The following is an 18,688-nucleotide window of genomic DNA, read 5'->3' as shown; positions in this document are numbered from 1 at the left end:
TCCTTCCTATCCAAGGCCAACCAGCTTGTAACTGCCCGCACATGCCTACGTAAGCCTCCACCTAATAAAGCTGTCGTGCCCAGAGCAAGAGCTCGATCATTCGGTCCAAGCCCGGTTGATGCGGTGCACTGTACTCTCTATGGGCAAAAGGACAGAAAGATCCTTCAAAATAAAGCAAAGCATCGCAACGATCGCGAGAAAACGAGAAGCAAAACCGCCTGGCTCAGGGGTAGAATAGTCACAATGCGGTACATTCGAGATCCATTCCTTTCTCGATATAAACTCCACACAAGCCCCCGGACGCAGCACCATCCGCACCGCCTCTCCTCCTCTTCCTCCGAGCACCACCACCAACTCTCTGCGCCTCCGATCTCGAGCAAGCAGAGGTGCAGCGACCGCCCTCCAGCGCCATGGCACTAGTCCCCGCCCCCTCGCGCCTGCTAGTCCTTGTGGACGCCCCCGCGGGCTCGGTCCACTCCTCCCCCCGGCTGATGCTGGCACCGGCGGGCATTCGGCTCCCCTCCGGGGTACGCGCCATCGCGGCAGTGAACGGCCGCCTCGCCACCGTCATCGCCGAGGCGACGGGGACGAGGGGCTACGGACCAAGGCGCACGCCGGCCAGCGTCATCTCCGAGGAGGAGACGGGGATGTGGGGGTGGGGCTACGCGCCTGCGCTTCTCACGCTCGCGCTCGCCCCAAGGCGCATGGAGGCCGGCGAAGGTCTACTCCAGGGCCGCGGATCTGATGCCGCGAGGGCGCTCGGACATGGTGATGGGGCCGTCGGAGGCTACTTCGGCCTCCCAGACGCCGCGGCCAAAAGTCAGGCCAAACAAGTGGCTGAGTTCGTCAAGCTCCGCGCCAGGCTCCTTGTCATGGCCGACAAGGTATGCTTCTCCTTCCTCTCGCCCTCTCCCAAGTAAGCATCGTCATGGCCATCAGGGTTTTAAATCCCACCTGTCCTGTCATAGGGGTAAATAAACTGATGTGTGCTTCTTATATACTCCCTCCGATTCTTTTTTGTCTGCGCCTAAGAGCAGACCCGGATACCAAGAGGTGGGCTCGCTGCATGCTATATGGACAGAAATGCCCCTCTGCGCATGCGCGTGGACGGGAGGAGCAAAGCAGCAATAAATGCCCCCATGCAACCCATTGGCTCTCCGCCCGCATTCTCCTCTCTCTGCATGTTGCATGGCTGTCTATCTCTCTCTCTCACACGACGTGCATGCCGTGACGCTGGCCTATGAGCAGCTCGAGTAGAGATAGCAATCTTCTCTTCAAAAGAGATGTGATCTTCCACAGATTTTTGCTTCGATCAAAACTGTATAGCGCCAACAATTCAAGTTCCCTCCTAAACGCAACACAGCGCAATTTCACTTCCCTCCTAAACAAGCAGAGCGCCATGAAGTAGCCTCGAAAATTTGCTTCGAAAATTAGCTTACCGGCCGCCAGCGCCATGGATTTGCAGTTCCCTCCAAAACCAAAAAATCATGTCTATAAATCAAGCTCCATGGAAAGACCAGCCTACACACCTCTCCTTAGTCCGTATGCTTTTCCCTGCATCAGCACGAGCATGCAATGGATCACCTCGACCTCAACTCCGCCATTAACTGGAACGAGGTTGAAGAACACTATGATGGCAATGCTGAAGACATGCATTACGTGTATGTGTTCGAGGAGAGCGATGACGGTATGGATCGAGTTTTTCCCTTTGATCTTATGCCGTTTTATCTTCCCTTCTTGATCTGTTGCCCACGTTTAAATTTCAGAAGACGCTGCTGCGGAGCATGCCCATGGCGACGAACGCGGCGTGCACGACGCCAGTGCCCCAGGCGGAAGCGGAAGCGGAAGCGGTGGTCCGAGCCCTGCTGACCGCGTGCACGGCGCCGATGCCCCAGGCGGAAGCGGAAGCGGTGGTCCGAGCCCTGCGGACGGCGTGCACAGCGCGGACACCCCAGGCGGAAGCGGGGGTAGTGATCCGAGCCGTGCCGACGTCGGCGGCGGCCGCGAGAACAGCGCGCGCGGTCGCAGCTGCCTAGGCTTGACCGGGCGTGGCCGTGGGAGCTCCGTACGCAGCAGCTCTGGACGTGAGCTCGCCGTACGTGGCGGCGCCGGCCGTCGGAGCGCCGTGCGCGGCGGCTCTGGACGCGAGCTCGCCATACGCGGCGGCTCTGGACGCGAGCTGGCCGTACGCACGAACTGCAGCCACGCCGACGCGGCAGGTGGCAGTTCTAACAGCATGGACGCCAGCGTCGATGGACGAGGCCGAGGTCGTGTAAGATTGGGCCTCGCCGGCCGCGGGAGAGCTCGTCCTGGGACGATCCAATGGAACCCGGAGCATCCTGTCGGTGTAGGACGAGGCCATGGAAGAGGTGCACCACACCCACTGGGCCGTGGACGAGGACGACTTGGCCTTGCTGGGCGAGGACGCGGTGGCATCGACTTGAACGTGGCTGCATCCATGGGCAGCGACCTCGACGGTGCAGGTGATTCGGCAAACCATGTAGTGTACGGTCGAGGGCGCGGTGTCATCGACTTGAACATGGCAGCGTCCACGTACATCGACGACGACGGTGCTGGGGGTGATGGCCATGGCGGCGGCGATGATCAGCATGGTGCCACTGGCGATGATGGCCATGGCGACGGGGATGATCAGGGACATGACGGCGCCGACAATGATGCACATGGTGAGTGTCTTCTTTGTGTTCTCAATACGGATGAAAGAGTAGTTCAATTCAGTTGTCAAAATTTATTTATATTGTTCAAATAGGCACCGGTGATGAGGGCAACGAAGGTGGTGCAGATGGCGAAGATGGCGAAGATGGTGCCGCCGACGATGATGTTCATGGTGAGCTAATTATAAAGTGCTCATATGTTTCCTGTTTGCAATAGTTCGATAAAAGTATTGCTCTAGAAGTGATCATGTTTTCCTTTTTTATGAACATAACCTCATGATCATGTCTCAATTTTTCATAGATGAAGATGGGAATAACCAGCAGCCGCGGGAGTGGAGTGACAAAGCCAAGCTCACAGTTTATGGCATGTTATTGGAGAGGACGACTCTAGGACTCTTGAAACGTGGAGTGACCAAGGAAGTGGCTCGTTTGACTGGTATGCCGCAGAGAAGCGTCCAGGACGTATGGAGGAAGGGAAAGATATATGGAGGGATGCTTGGAGTGTTGAACAGGAAGCCCAAAAACTGTGGTCGTAAAAGGATCGCCATCGACTCGGAGAGTATAAAGGCGATCGACAAGAGGAAGAGAACAACCATCAAAGACTTGGCAAACGAGCTGAATGTGTCAGCTACCACGGTTTGGAGGCGGTTGCAAGAGAAGCAGATTAGACGTCACAGCAATGCCATCAAGGGAACTCTCACCGATCTAAACAAGAGACGTAGGGTTGAGTGGTGCCTCTCACAGTTTGAGGAAGCGAGCTTGCCGGAACAGCCGTCTTTTAAGGGAATGTACAATGTTGTTCACATTGATGAGAAGTGGTTCTATCGCACGAAGAAGTCTCTCAAGCTATACCTGGCAGAGGACGAAGAGGAGCCGGAACGATTCACACAGAACAAGAATTACATAGAGAGGGTTATGTTCCTTGCTGCAGTAGCGCGCCCTCGGTTTGATGTGGGCGGTACCATGACATTTGATGGAAAAATTGGAATATGGCCGTTCACTTTTGAGGAGGGGGCTAAAAGGGATAGTCCTAATCGTCCAGCTGGGACAATTGTGACGAAGGTTATCTCCAGGGTGACAAGGGATGTTAGTAGAGACTTCTTGGTGAACAAGGTTATCCCCGCCATCAAGGCAAAGTGGCCTCCATCTGAACGTGGTCGTCCTATATTCATCCAGCAGGATAATGCCAGGACTCATGTCAATGTTGATGATCCGGTTTTCCTTGCCGCGGCCCAGGCAGATGGGTGGGACATTCGTTTGGTGTGTCAGCCACCGAACTCCCCTGATCTTAACATACTTGATCTAGGATTTTTTGCTGCCTTACAATCATTGTTTCAGAAGTTATTTCCAGGTTCCATTGATGACATAGTCCGCAAGGTGTGCCAGGCATTTGAGCAATACCCAGCTGAGAGGTGCAACAGGATATTCCTAACTCTACAATCTTGCATGCGTGAGGTTTTGAAGGATAAGGGAGGCCAACACTACAAGGTGTCGCACATGAGGAAGCTAGTCCTTGCAAATGTTGATGCCCTCCCGGTGAAGTTGCCTTGTGATCGATCCATCGTGGACGAGGCGAGGGCTTTTTTACTTCAGTAGTGTGGTGGTATTTTGTTGGAATCAGATCGTGATCCATCTTTTGAGTGCTATTGTTGATGTAAGAAGATTATGTAATCGATCTTTGAGTGCTATTGCTGGTGTAATCAGATCATGTAATCCATCTTTTGAGTGCTATCATGATGCAATCCAAACGTTGCAAAAAAAGAAGAACCATATTTCAAACAGAACAACTAGCTAGCAGCACAAGTCAAACTAAACAACTGGTTTCACATAGGTTCACGTCAAACAAAACAACTAGTAGCAAGATCATCACATTGGTTTAACTAGCAAAAGTTCTTCAACTCCAGCATCGCACCTGCATGGTTCAAACTCCACAAGGCTGATCATCACTCATGAAACTCCGGCAGATAAATTTTCATGAACTCACGCTTTGTCGTTTCATCCGGCACAGAGAATTGCTCCGGCAGTGGCAAAGATTCTTCCTCCGGCATCGAGTCAGGAGCATAAAGAAGAGATGCATCAATGTCGCCGGCCTCTTCACCCTCCGTGCCGGCCAGCAACTCCTCGTCGTTTGTCGTCTCGTTGCTGCTTTCTGGGTCAACTTTGCCATTGTCCACGAGCGCGCGCACCTGGTCATTGCCGTCTCCTGCCACTATCTTGACAGCGCCGTGCATGCTGCCGTCGCGCTCCAGTGCGTGCACGCTGCTGTCCGCGAGCAAGCGTCCCCATCGCGCACACCTTGGGCAGTTTGTGTTGCCTCGTCCATGGCCACCACACAAAGAGCACGGGAAGCCAGGTGTGTAACCGTAACAGTTGGACATTAGATCTGCATCATCGGAAAATGATGCACTCACCTCCGGCGAGTGTACTTTTGCATGCATGCCGCCGTCGCTGGCGACGCCCTCCGCAAACGCATGGCCTCCCGAAGCGAGCGCCGGGAGGACGACGTCGCCCTCCTCCGCGACCACCTGGACGCCGAGCGGGTGGATGACGCCGTCCGCGAGCGCGCCATCGCCCTGTTGGATGCCGCCCTCCACGGACACGCCGTGAGGCAGCTGGAGGACGCTGTCCGCGAGCGCGCAATCGCCCTGCAGGACGCCGCCCTCCACGGACACGCCGTGAGGCAGCTGGAGGACGCCGTCCGCGAGTGCGCAATCGCCCTGCAGGACGCCGCCTGTCGTGGGAACGCCGTCGCGCGAGTGGTCGACGCCGTTCTTGAGTGCTCCGTCGTCCTTCTGGACGGCGCCCTCTGCGGGAATGCCGTAGTGCGGATGGACGTCGCCGTCGTCAAGCGCGCCGTCGTCCGGGGCGCTGCAGTCAGCGAGCATGCTGTCCTCCGCAAGCAGGCTATCAAGCACGAGCTCGCTGTCTTCTACAGGCTGGCTGTCTTCCCACAAGTAGCTAGACTCCATGAGGTTGAGCTTGAGAGGGAGGAGAAGAAGATGGAGTAGAAGGCGAGTAGATAGGAGGAGGACGCATGCGTGCTGGCGTACTGTACGAGGAAGAAAAAGGAGGCGAGCTAGCTGGCTTAATTAATGCGAGAGAAGGAGGCGAAGCGAAGGAGGAGGGGTATTCCAGGAAAGAATGGGTGGCTGAACCGAACGCGCAGACCATTCCGGATTTTTCGGGAAAAAGTTATACGCAGACTAAATGGGATCGGAGGGAGTACTAGATGTATCGTCGCTGAACGGAAAGTAAATATACGTTCGAAGCAGCACTAATTTCCCGATTCCCTTTAATCTGCGGATTTGCTATTTTACGCTGGAGTGTTTTCAATTCGCTGTCATCCAATTTTAATTGTGTCTTTCGGATCTCGCGCTGAGTTATGTGGTTTTCGGGCGCGGTTCTCGTCGCGGGCGCGGGTTTTCCCTATCGGGCGCGGTTCTCGTCGCGGGCGCGGGTTTTCCCTCTCGGGCGCGGTTCTCGTCACGGGCGCGGGTTTTCCCTCTCGGGCGTGGGTTTACCCCCTTAGCGCTGCCTGTGTATCTTATTTTCTTTTTCTTTTCCCCCCGCCTTTTGAGTTTTTCCCCTTTCATTTGGGTGCGCTGCTTCGATAAGGGAGAGGGGCAGAGAGGGAGCAATATGCAGAGGCGCTCGAGCGGCAGAGGCGAGGAGGCAATTCCGTCTCGTTCTTGCCGTTTTGATTCCCTCAGTGTAGGCGCTGGTAGGTTGTTCGTTTAGATGTTGGTCATCTGAATAGGGTTAGGGTTTGTGATTTTTTTCCGGTAGTATTGCTTCGTATGGCTTGCCCTCTGCATGTCTAGTTGTACCATCTGGTAGGGTTAGGGTTATGGTTTGTCATTTTTGTTGTAGTTGTAACTGTTTTTAGCTTGCTTGTTGATGCTATTGTTGTGTACCAGATTTATAGGAGATTGGTCTGGCTCGTGCCCTGCTTTGTGCTGTTCTTCCATGTGGTAGGGGTTAGTGTTTGTGATTTTGGTTGTAGATATAAGGCTTTAGGTAGCTTTGTTGATGTTATTCTCTTTAGCATTTCGTCTGCAAATGTTTTTGTAATGTTAACTCTGAATTACAGTGGATGTTAACTGCAAATTATACTGTAATGTATCCCATTATTACCCAATTACACTGTAATTTACTAACTGTCATATACCCCAGATAATTACTGAAATTACTGTAGTTTGTATGTTTCGTCTCTGTAATTGTTGTAGGTTTAATTACTATGTAATTGTGAGATAGTTTACACTGAATTTACACTCTCATTTTACCTCTGATAAATGGATAAATAACATAAGATGTCTTTCTTTTTTGGTACCAAAAAACTCTGCCACTTGATGGTTGAGTTTCACACAATGCAAATATAAGGTTGTTTTTACCAGTGTGCACTTGACTACTGGTTGATCATAGGACTAGTATGTGACCTTATTGCTAGGTGTATGTCAAACACATACAAAAATTAATTGATAAGCATTGGATCATTTATGCTAACCTCCTACTTAAAAACTTTTTCCTTCGTTTAATTGGTTTAGGTGCCAATGCCGGGGGGGGGGGGGGGCAGAGGTGCGCGCCCTCATGTCTGAACTCAGTTTTGTGGACTTAACGGCGCCCATTTTTCATTGGGTCGTTCCCCGCATCAACAGTAGACTCCGTGCGATCATGGGAGAACAAGTCTATAAAGGATTGATCGATTGGGACATTGATTTGACCAGTCTCAAGGCGGAGCAAATTGTTCTTATCACCAGTTGCTCCAGCATCACCTCGCTGATTGAGATGCTCATAGTGAGTCATCTCTTGTCCTAATCCTTATACCGATGCACGCGGTTGAATAACTTGTCTTTGGATTATCTAAACCATTAATCTGTTATATATAGGCTCAGATGAAGTACTCTATTATGCACTCTTCTCCAAGTAACTCAGCATTGCGAATTGATCATCCTGTTTATGATCTTGCTCCAAAGTTTGTGAAGAATGTGAGTGTTTAAACCGTTACTCTGTAATTATTATCTTGCATTCTAGTTATGTGCTACTGACCACCACTTCAATCTGGTTATTAACTTCGTAACCACGTGTCCACATCCATCTTTGTAACAGTTGGCTGCCATTGCTGAAGGGCTGTTTGTGAACATAGATTTCCTGTGCTTCACTGTTCAGTAAGTATCTTTGGTATTTTTATTTCTTCCAGTTTTGGGTGCATCATGTGTTGGTGACAGTTAGCAAATTATTTCTAATTCATTTGTACGCTGCCGTTGCATAGGTCCCCTGTTACTATGCAGCAAATGGTTGCAAACACCTCCAAGGGATTACTTCAGGTGTTCGAGGCTGTCAATGACTTTCATCAGGTGTTAAACTCAGCAGTTGAGAATGACGTGGAGATGCTGAACGAGTTGCGGATGTATCATAAAATTCTCCAGGCTGAGGACTACAAGGCTTCGGTAATATTTTCTATTAGTTTTTAATTCATGTCTCTGGAACTTACAGCCACAAAAGAAAATAATCTCTGAAACCTGTGTATTTCTGTAGGAGTACTTGGTTGGACCACTGGAAAGGCATCTGGATATTGTGACAAGGAAGCTCTACAACCTCGATAAGGAGTTGAGGCCGCTGCGCCTACGTGCTTAAGCTAGCTGCGCTCACTTTAGAATTTGCTTCTGAGATGGTCCTTTGGTCGACCGTGATAGTTAATCTCTATCGAATTTGGATTGTGATATTTAATTGCTAAGTTAACCGTGGATGTTGCTTGAAGCTGTCTGTATTGCTTTGCTAAAATTGTGGAGTTATGGCCAAACGGTGCATGTTCCCATTCAACATGCTGTTTTTTCTTGAACGCAAATTGCTTGATTATAATCAGCGCCTCGGTGAAGTATTGCAGCGAAATAGCAGGTGTCTGCTCCAGCGTAGCATAGTATAGCATGCCATGAATCATCCTTCATGAAATCAAATTCAAGTCTGCAAATTGTGCCCTTCGCCTTTTTTTCATTAAACACTAATGAGACGAGTAGAAATTTAGCCTTTGCTTGGAATTAAAAAATAGTAAGAAGCATAAAGAACTCATTGAAGTTTACAGAACACGAAAAGGTTATGCTTTAGATTCATCAAATATCAGATAACTTGCTATGCAAACTGGGCCTTTTGCCTCTTTTTCCCACATGCAACATAAATGAGACGTGGTACAAACTTTGCCTCTGTTTCAGAATTGAAAACCAGTGAAAAAATGTAGAGGAATAAATGACATATACTAGCACAGAAAGGCAATGCTGAAAATTCAAGTCCTCAAAGGCTGAAGCAGAACTTGCTGCGCAAAACTGTTGTAATGCCACTAAGCATTTCAGAAAATGTTGTTACATCACTACATCAGGAGGCATGGACAGCTCCTCAGGGTTGTTGCTCCAACAGACAACAGAATGTACACAGGGAAAACCAGTAAAACCTCTTATTCCTGCTAGAGTTAAAAATTGTCGCTGTTCTCAACAAATGCCGACAAATGCCTAACAACTAACCGTCTATGATCCTTGTTGGTTTCTTTACCTGTCAACTCTATCGCGCCCTTCATTATCCGCGAGTAGAGCCTCTCGAGCTGCGGCACCCCGTAGCCCACGGTGAGCTCCATGAAGCGCTGCTTCAAGCCTTCCAGCTGTTCAAGCGTGTCATCGCTGGTAGGCATGGCAGAATCTTCGCCATTGTCAGTCTCCATTGGGTCGGGAGGAGAACCAGGTAGTATTGGAGGTGCTTCATCTGGTGCTTTGTCAGCTTCTTTCAAAGGGCCATTTGAATGTGGTCCTTTTGGAGCTTCCTCTGGGGAAGTTGGCTTTGACAGATCTACATCACCAGGAGACTTTCCGTCTCTTGCTGTCGATTCTTTGGCAGCCGTGCCTGAAACAAAGGTCAGCTCAATATATTTATTTTGTACCACACTTGATATGCAAGATTGCAAACCCAACAGTCGGTCAAGGATAGAAGATTACCATGTTCGTTTTCGGTGCTTTTCTTGTGCCGCTTTAGCACCTCATAACTTCGTGACAGATCAACTTCTGGTTGTACATTACGAAGCCTCGCACTTGTTCTAGTAACAGAAACTAACTGAACAACAGGCGGCGCTTGAAGAATGGAGCTATCCTCATCATCCATAGCCTGCAGTGGTCCCCCTTGTGCAGCAATTTTATCACAAAAGGATACCAATGACGGGTCCATCTGTGACAACATTCCTTGCACCTGACCGAAGATAAGCATTAGTCACACAAACAAACAGAGGTCTAGTCAACAATCAAATACAGCAACAACTATTGAACAAACAATATACCACATCTCGGAGTTCACATGCTCTGCTCACGATCCTAGATCCATTGTAATCGTCGCCATTATAAGTCTGCAAAATTAGTAAAATAGTTAGCATCAAACTTGCAGATACAGTAGTCCCAAAAACTTCAGTCATTGTGTTAGTTGGCATCTTCAGAAATATCACAACAAACTATTGCTACAGTTGTTACAAAGGTTAGGTCATTTTTTCAGTTACCATAATCAGAAAGATCAGTATTGAACTGTAACGTACTTGCCATGAAAGTATATGACCAAAACACGTGTAACTTGAGTGGAAAAAAATCAGTTGCCATCATCATAAAAAATATTATCAAATTCCATGGTACTCCCTCCGTCTCAAAATTCTTGTCTTAAATTTGTCTAGATACAGATGTATCTAACACTAAAACGTGACTAGATACATCCGTATGTAGATAAATCTAAGACAAGAATTTTAAGACGGAGGGAGTACTTGCTATGGATGTATGATCAGAACATATGTAACATGAGTGGAAAACTAAATGACCCAAAAGAAAAACTCAAACCTTTGCATTAGTGACTATAAGATTAATATCCTTCAAAAATGCTGCCTGAGAGAAGTACTGTCCAGAGTCCACCCGCTGCAAGACAGCAGCCATATCCATGGGGTTGTGAACTATTGTTCGATAGTCAGGTACTTCCTCTTCTGATACTGGGAAGTGAAATGCAGTGAACCTTTTGTTGTATAGAATGCTGAAAAGATGAAGTGTGATTATTTCCATCTGGTTTGAATATCAAGTGAACAAATACTGTCTAAGATACTAGAGACCTTTTGCATATGCAACAGAAGATAAAGTCTCAGAATTTATATACTGAAAAAACTCAAGCTTGAGAAATTACCTCAAAAGGGCGAGTATTCAGCTATCTAAAGTTCAAAATACACATCAAATGCATTTACACATCTTACTACAACTAAGTTCAAAATATAAGTATATAACATGACGACAGCCTAACACTAACTTAGCTCACTTTGCAGTTACTCCCTCCGTCCCAAAATATAAGAACGATTTTGACACTTAACATAGTGTCAAAGACGTTCTTATATTCTGGGACAGAGGGAGTACCTTCCAAATGTAACACAATGTTCAGCTCGTCGGCAGCATAGAAGGGAGATTATATATATCATATATTAGCTTAACTTTTTAGTTACAATCAACCGGTTATTTTTTACTGGAGATGATGTTAGAACCAGGAGCATTACTGAACCACACAAACTTTTTATTTTGAAATATCTTGTGTCACCATATGACCTGAACTGAGTATTCATCTCGAACAAAACTGCTAAGCAAAGGTCATGCTAGCTAGCACTCTTTCAATCAACTCAATATGGATCCCAAGATTAAGAATAAGCATGAATTGGGGATTGGCTAAAGAATGGTCAGGCAATTTTTCAATGTTGTCTAACAGAAGTGTTAGACGTATTAAAGTATTAATGTTGCCTACAATAGTTAATTGCTGAGAACTGAGAAAAAACGAACAAAACAGAGAAATATATGCAACAATGTAAAGGAGTAAATTGCAGACCGGTTACAAATATCTCGTAGACACATTCTCATTCGACGAACAGCGTGTTGCTCAGCTTCTGCCTTAGCTTTCAGCTCAGAAACCTTAGGCCCATCTACTTTCTTTGGTGCTTTTGGAAGATCGATAGACTTTTTCTCTTTCGACTTGCTTCTTGAATCTTCCATTTGAAGTGAGAGCAGTGACTCAAACAGTATACTAAAGTATCTTGATCTATCATCATCACTTGGTCGATCCACTTGATATCTATCAAACAGAAGATTTTGTTGATGAAAAATAAGACAAGTAAGAGAAAATGCACTGAACCTGATGTGAAGCATGCAACACTGATCCAGCAATAAAGTGATATACAGTGAACTGAAATTAGCAAGCATGTCAACAAACAAACAAAAAAGAACAAATCCTGTTCCTGTCAATGGGCCTATTAGTAAACACACCCCTTGCCCATGCGAAGGGTACGTGAAGCAGCCAACACTATACAGCCAAAAAAAGGAAAAGAACTTGTTCCAGTCAATGACCTATTAGTAAACATACCCCCTTGCCCACGCAAAGGATACTGTTCCATGCTTTTTGAATGGATAACAATGTGATACTAAGGACATCATTCAAGCATTTACAGAGCTCGAAAGAGTTAAAAAAAACTGAACAATCAAGCAGTAATATGTTTCCTAAACCAATGAAAACAAAGTTCAACATGGTATGCATCTAAGACAAGAACTAAGTCAAAACAACCAGGCAAAACAGAATTAACATTCCTCCAGGAACATACACATTACGAGAAGAAAATATGGAAGCACACTCTTCTTCGAGGTCATCAAAGGCCACTGATGATGTTCCTAGCAACAATACTGGAAGATTGGATGCCAATTCATTCAGAAGAGTCAATAACACTGCCCTAAGCTGTTCATGTGCCTGTAACGTTAAAAATCAAGTAATTAGCTGCATAACTAAGCCAGTATTTACTCAAGAATCATTTCATGGTACCAAAGGTTATGGCTAGGACTTCATGTACTAACCGTATCCCACCAAAGATGGAACTGTGGCAAGTATAGTATGGACGGTGTTGTTCTCCTTGCTTCCCCAAAAATATGCACGAGAGCTTCTTCAGGTGTCTTTGCACTTGGATCAGAGAGAAGAGATGGCAGCCCCAAGGAGTGCACAGGAAATTTCTCAAGCTCATGCAAAACAGCTGGCCCAACATGATCCTGCTAAGCTAAACCACGTTAGTAAGAAAAAAGGCACAACATACTTACAATATATCCAAATAAAAGAGAAACCCTACCAGTCCAACACCCTCAACGCCACACATCAAAAGGCGAGGCCTATAAACAAGAGGGATGGAAGATCCATATGAAAGGGTAGAGTATTTGCTAAGATCCAATGCTGAAAGGTAAGGAAAAATATCAGAAATCCTTTCCATTACCTTCTCAAGATGTCTCTTCAAACATGGAGCAATAACCGGTGACAGTGGTCTTGAATGCACAATTGATCCCCTATGTGCAGCTGGAGTTATTGTAGACATAGCTTCCAAGAAGTGGTTCCTCTCGACCCTGACCGAGTCTACATCAATGACAAACTTGTCATCACTTGTGTAAACCTGAGGATATTTCTCCCTAAATGCTCGAATAGCAGCTTCAGTACATAATGCTTTCAAATCAGCACCACAATACCCAACACAGCTCGCAGCAAGCTCCATCTTTAGCTCCTTTGGCGGGGGTTCCTTCCATTTCCGTGTATGAATGTCCAGAATTTCAGCTCGTGCCTCATAGCCAGGTAAAGGAAAATAGAACTCGCGATCAAAACGGCCAGGTCTACGCAATGCCCCATCAATGGCATCAATCCGATTGGTTGCTCCAATCAAAACAACTTGTCCACGTGAATCAAGACCGTCCATCAAAGCAAGCAATGTTGACACTATTGAATTGTGAATCTGCTCTTGCTTGCTAGATCTCACAGGGGCAAGGCCATCTATTTCATCAAAAAATATGATTGCAGGCTGATTCTTTTGAGCTTCCTCAAAAAGCAACTTGAGCTGCCTTTCAGCCTCTCCAACCCATTTACTAAGAACATCAGCTCCTTTTCGCATATAAAAGCTGACCTTCTGGCCAGCTTTAGAGGCAGCACAAGCTAATGCACGGGCAATCAATGTCTTCCCTGTACCAGGAGGTCCACAGAGAAGAACTCCCCTAGGAGGAGTTATGTGATAATTTGCAAAAAAATCTGGATACAACAAAGGGAAGAACACCATTTCCTTTAAAGCATCAATGTACTCAGACAAACCTCCAATATCATTAAAACTTACACTCTCATCAATCTGCAGAGGCTGAATATCAGCTCCTCCCTTGGAACTTGGGCCAGCAGTTTGTGCCCCTGGCATCAGTGATGAAGTACTGACTCCAGTATCACCCTGATGACCCCATCCAGATGCTCCAGCATTGAGACCCCATGCTGCTGAATTATGCATGTCCAATCCACCCATAAGCCATGGTGGCATACCACCTCTCCCACTACGCATCCATGGCATGGATGGACCTTCATCCGGCTCATCCACGAGAAGAGAATCATCTGAATCATCTGGCATTGAGAAACGAGGGCGCTTATGCATGCGTGACCCACCTTTTTTTAAATACTTGCTGTTCTTTGGACCAATTCCTTGTACAAGTACTCTGCGGGGAGATTGTGGTCTGTGCTTCCCTTCCTTCTGTGGGGAGGGTCTACGAACTTCTGCACGATCCCTTAGATCATATCTCCTCCTAACTTCTTGCTCTTCCTCGCCATCTTCATCATCTCCATCTTCTTCAGCTTCATCACCTCCATCAATCTCCTCTTCATTGGCACCGTCCTCTTCGACTTCATTGCCATTTTCTCTCTGATCTTGTTCATGTTCTTCTTCAGAACTTTCCTGATCATCATCAGAAACTTGGTATGGAAGATGCCTTTGTCCCCGCAGAGATCTTCTAGGCCTTAAACCTTCACGGCGGGGAATGGAGTTCGAGTTAGACATTTTATTGCGCTTCGGCCGTGCCGACACTTGATCATCCCCTTTACTCTTTGAAGAAGACCGATATCTGGGTCTCTGAAAAAATAAAAGGGAAAATATGAGCTGGTTCAAATAATAATCAGCAAACTGAGATGCCAATTGGGTAACAGTGTGGCTTCCAAAATTACAGTCATTACTGAGACTCTAGAAACTCACCATAAGGTCATCATCTTCCATACTGGAACTATCTGTGCCGTAGTCCTCCAGAGTTACAGACATTCTTCGCTTCCGCGTTGAACGGCGCAAATTTGCTGCAATAGACTATAAAGAGGGCTATTATAATCAAGGTACTGAGCATAATGTAGCAACCCCACACAGAAATAAAGGCATTCCAGGTACAATGTTCAGGAGATAGCTTTCAGGAAGTGGTCAATCGCTCATGTTTCATACAATGAAGTTACATGAACCAGGCGTCCCTATACTAATAATAGCTTGAAAAGTGTCTATGTTTCCTATTTAACTGATGGACATATTTTATTCTGGGAAGTGTAAAAATCCAGTAAAAAATGCAGAATCAGGGATATAATGCTAACAAAGCCTCCATAGAAACCAAGACATTCCTTGCGGCTAAAATTAACAGATGGATGGATAATAACTCCAATCATTAACATGCAAATAACAGCTGGTCAAAATAATGTATCATAAGACACGGTACACCAGATGACATCTTCAGCATATCAGGTAAGAACGTTTTCAATGATAAAAACAAGCAAATCTCAAACAACTAGCATACAAAGTTGCTTACATCGGCAGGAGGTTCCCGTGCGGCTGGCTTGCGAAGAAGCTTCTTCGCAATCTGCGATGCAGCCGTCCGCTTCTTGTTGGAGTTCATCTTGTTGCGCATGTTGGGTGAGTAATACAGGTATCCCCGCCCGTAGTACTTGGGCCGCTGCCGCAGCCGGTCACTGGACCTCACCGGTGCAACCGACTCGTCCCCCTTCCCAGCCATTCCCGCCATAACTCCCTCCTCCTCAGGCACTGCTGCTGCTGCTGCTGCCCATTGCTCCCTGAATCAGGCCAAGCACTCTGTCAGTTCCAGCCATCCCCCAAACCCTAGCCCCAAATCCACCAACCTGACGCGCATGCATGTGACATGCCAGGCAATAGCAATTCACTACTCGTGCATTACGAAATGGAACCCGCTGCGTACCCCGCCGAACCACGAATCCCCCAAAATACACATCGCAAATTCAAACCACGACGAGAAAAACCGCCCCCGAATCCACCCCGCCGAGCACCGATCGGGCGACCACGCCTCCGGCGAACCCGCGCGCGGCGAGCGACGCGGCGGCCCGCGGCAGAAACCCAAGCTAAACCCCCCAAAATGAGCCGCCAGGACGCGCAGAGAAAAAGGGAAACACCGGGGGCGCGCGGCGCCGGGAGCTGACCTCGGGGACTGGGGCGGCGGGGGCCCGGGGCCGCGGGCACCGGCCGGATTCGGGGCGGCGGCGCGGGCGGAGCCGGAGGCGGCTGTGGGCTCGCGAGGGTTTCCTTGGCGTCGGGGGTTTCGGAGCGGAGGGGACGACGCGAGGGTTTCCTTCCTTTCCTCACCTCTCCTCTCTCTCTTGCGCACGCGCCGGGCACGTGATGGGTGGTGGGCGCGTCCGTCGCGGCGTTCACATAGGGTTGGTGCGGGTGGGGTCACTGACAGGTGAGCGCCGGCGTCGCGTGGGGCCCGGTTGCAGCGGGCTGAGGGTGACGAATATCTGGGATTGGATGGGCTACGGAATTGTAATGGGGGATTTTCGTGGCCGTTCGATGTGGATCGGACGGTGGGGAGGGGATTTCCGGGATTAATGGGAGGTATATAATGCGCTGGTGTACCGTTGGAAGAGCAGGTACCCCGTCGCTTCTCTTGTCTGCCCCGACCTAGCTCAGGATTCTCTAAACCCCTCTCGCCACACGGAATATTCTTTCAAACCCTCTCAAAATCGCACACAAGACATTTCTCCTAGAGTGAACCAATCCTGAATTTATTTCAGGCTTACGGTGATGTTTGTTCAGCGGGAGGAGACCTTCCCGTCGACTGCGAGGCCTTTGTGGTGACTTGGTAAAATCTCAAGATGCTATGTCGGCTCAGTCTCCCGGAGGTGCTCATAAGGTAGAATGTGCGTGTGTGCATTCATAGGAGTGAGTTTATACTTGTATATGTGAGCGACTTCGATTGTACTGTGTTGAAAAAAACATTTCTTCTAGAGGAAAGGCGTTTATATTATTACTTGGTGCGTAGAAATGTCATTACCACGCAACTATAAAGTCAGTATAATACATGCGGTACACAAAATATCAGTAAAACTAGTTTAGAAGAAGAGCTCGGGTAGGTTTGCACCACTGCACAAGCGGAATAGCAACGAACACAACCTACAAGGCTACAACTCACACTCCACTCTTGCTTCTTGACAATCATGTAGAGTGTTGTTTTCTCTAACTTTGTGCCATTCATAATTGGACATGGTCGTTAAAGATAAACGTCACTCGTGCAGAGAAGTTTACAAAGACTCACACTCCACTCTTGCATCTTGACAATCATGTAGAGTGTTGTTTTCTCTAACTTTGTGCCATTCATAATTGGACACGGTCGTTAAAGTTAAATGTCACTTGTGCAAAGAAGTTTACAAAGAGATGGCACATGCAAAAAAAAAACTGGTATTTTTTTCATTTTAAAAGCGAGCGTGAATGCATTAACAATGTATTATTTGGTATTTTATATTGTTTGAATAGCCAATTACAGTAGTTATGTTAGGGGTCTTTCTTACTCATCTCTCTTGCCTTGGAAAAACAATGGGGATTTGGAATTGGCACCACACTGTTTTTTTTTATATCTGGTTCTATCAAAGAACCAAATAAAGGATTGTATGACTCGTGTAAAAGGAGTCTAGCTTTAGTAAGGAAGCCTCAATATTATCCTGAAATCATAAAATGACCCTTTTTCCAGTAATCAAAATATGCTTATATCTTTCGTAAACTTTGCCAATCTGATTTACATAATACTGATAGCACAACAACATATAAAAATGCCCATGGCACACTTTTTTAGGTTTAATAGTTTTGCCTTTGTGTTTTCCAGATACAAGTGACCCCGTCAAGTTTGTTTATCACACAAGGTATGATACCGGTGGCAAAATTAAACAACTTTTTTAGAAGCACAATTAAATAGCTTTATAACCATAGCTACGCACACTCGGTAAACTTATTTTCATGTTGGTGCAATAATAATTTGTGCATCAGGTAAACACAAGGCATATAAATTACTCTCTTCGTAAAAAAATATAAGAATGTTGCGTTGCTATTGGCGTGCCAACGCTCGCTTTCCGACAAACCAGGATCTCCCGATTTGGAAGGTGTGGCCAGGGGAAGGATTATGGTAATTAGTGTGCCCCCAGCCCCCATAAAACCAGGGAGCAGATTATATGGAGATTAACGGGTAGTCTTTGCACGTCTTGGCACGTCCTAGCGATCATGTGGTGAGCCCAAGCGCGATACGAGGAAGTTGTCGAAGGACGCTCCGTTTGGATTGATTCGATCGCTCCAACGAGCGATCGCGAAGGAGCTTTTTCGGATCTAAACACTCTTATATTTCTTTACAGAGGGAAGCTCTGGGAATTACGGTTGATATCAACTTTGCTTCTCTGATGGATCGAGCAGGCTCAACAGTTCTAGAGTTCATTCTCTGTGATAAATCATACCGGAAACAATATTCTGGAGTGCTTGAGCTACCAGAGCTAATAACCACAGTCTGATGGTTTCTATGGTGGCAACGAAGACAGTTTGTGCGAGGGGAAGAGATTTTGTCTCCGGAACGAACGGCTCCGGCGGTGGTAGCCCTAGCACTCAACTATGTCCGCGGAGCACACAAAAAACCACACCCAAGATGAATAGATGTCTGGCATACTTAGCAGGTCAGGCAGTCCTAAATGTCGATGCCTCGTTCACAGAAGGTGATTATGCAGGGTCATGTGGTGCGGTTATCTGTCGATCTTTCATGTCCGCGTCCACAACGCGATTAGAACATGTAGCTAATATTTGTACAACAGAAGCGGCAACTTTGCTTGAAGGACTAAAGCAAGCAAGAGAGACGGGATGCCATAATGTGGTGGTACGATGGGAT

General features: G+C 47.2%; 2 protein-coding genes across 5 annotated transcripts; one reads left to right on the top strand and one right to left on the bottom strand.

The window, feature by feature from the left end:
* The first annotated feature begins 293 nt into the window (after positions 1-293).
* On the top strand, positions 294-8,511 carry LOC123112689 (uncharacterized). 2 transcript variants are annotated; one of them, XM_044533752.1, is made up of 6 exons: positions 294-884; positions 7,217-7,466; positions 7,559-7,657; positions 7,779-7,837; positions 7,942-8,119; positions 8,208-8,511. In XM_044533752.1, exons 1-6 carry the CDS (start codon positions 745-747, stop codon positions 8,304-8,306), a joined length of 825 nt encoding a protein of 274 aa, XP_044389687.1. In that variant the 5' UTR covers positions 294-744; the 3' UTR covers positions 8,307-8,511. The 2 variants fall into 2 exon arrangements, with proteins under 2 accessions (XP_044389687.1, XP_044389688.1); XM_044533753.1 differs by lacking the exon at positions 294-884 and adding an exon at positions 6,241-6,393.
* Positions 8,512-8,948: 437 nt separating this feature from the next.
* Positions 8,949-16,153, bottom strand: LOC123112687 (ATPase family AAA domain-containing protein At1g05910). Of its 3 annotated transcripts, XM_044533751.1 has the most exons (12): positions 15,969-16,153; positions 15,326-15,587; positions 14,737-14,841; positions 12,823-14,616; positions 12,557-12,745; positions 12,310-12,452; positions 11,544-11,786; positions 10,526-10,712; positions 9,985-10,050; positions 9,650-9,896; positions 9,213-9,557; positions 8,949-9,123 (listed from the first exon to the last, which is right to left on the bottom strand). In XM_044533751.1, the coding sequence occupies exons 2-12, from the start codon at positions 15,536-15,538 to the stop codon at positions 9,026-9,028; spliced, it is 3,630 nt and encodes a 1,209-aa protein (XP_044389686.1). In that variant the 5' UTR covers positions 15,539-15,587; positions 15,969-16,153; the 3' UTR covers positions 8,949-9,025. The 3 variants fall into 3 exon arrangements, with proteins under 3 accessions (XP_044389686.1, XP_044389684.1, XP_044389685.1); XM_044533749.1 differs by having other exon boundaries at positions 8,949-9,557; XM_044533750.1 differs by having other exon boundaries at positions 8,949-9,557; positions 12,964-14,616.
* Between the last annotated feature and the right edge of the window lie 2,535 nt (positions 16,154-18,688).

Source organism: Triticum aestivum, chromosome 5B, assembly GCF_018294505.1.
Source record: "Triticum aestivum cultivar Chinese Spring chromosome 5B, IWGSC CS RefSeq v2.1, whole genome shotgun sequence".
Lineage (NCBI taxonomy): Eukaryota > Viridiplantae > Streptophyta > Magnoliopsida > Poales > Poaceae > Triticum > Triticum aestivum.
The sequence above is the reverse complement of the archived record's forward strand: the minus strand, read 5'-3'. Positions and strand labels throughout refer to the sequence as shown.

Bases quoted from the DNA above. Each gene is read 5' to 3' on its own strand.
- LOC123112689 (XM_044533752.1), top strand. From the start codon at position 745: ATGCCGCGAGGGCGCTCGGACATGGTGATGGGGCCGTCGGAGGCTACT. The intron at 885-7,216 runs GTATGCTTCTCC...TAATTGGTTTAG, and splicing joins TCCTTGTCATGGCCGACAAG to GTGCCAATGCCGGGGGGGGG. The intron at 7,467-7,558 runs GTGAGTCATCTC...TGTTATATATAG, and splicing joins CGCTGATTGAGATGCTCATA to GCTCAGATGAAGTACTCTAT.
- LOC123112687 (XM_044533751.1), bottom strand. From the start codon at position 15,538: ATGGCGGGAATGGCTGGGAAGGGGGACGAGTCGGTTGCACCGGTGAGG. The intron at 12,453-12,556 runs GTTAGTACATGA...TTAACGTTACAG, and splicing joins TCCATCTTTGGTGGGATACG to GCACATGAACAGCTTAGGGC. The intron at 10,051-10,525 runs GTTTGAGTTTTT...CTAATTTTGCAG, and splicing joins TTATAGTCACTAATGCAAAG to ACTTATAATGGCGACGATTA.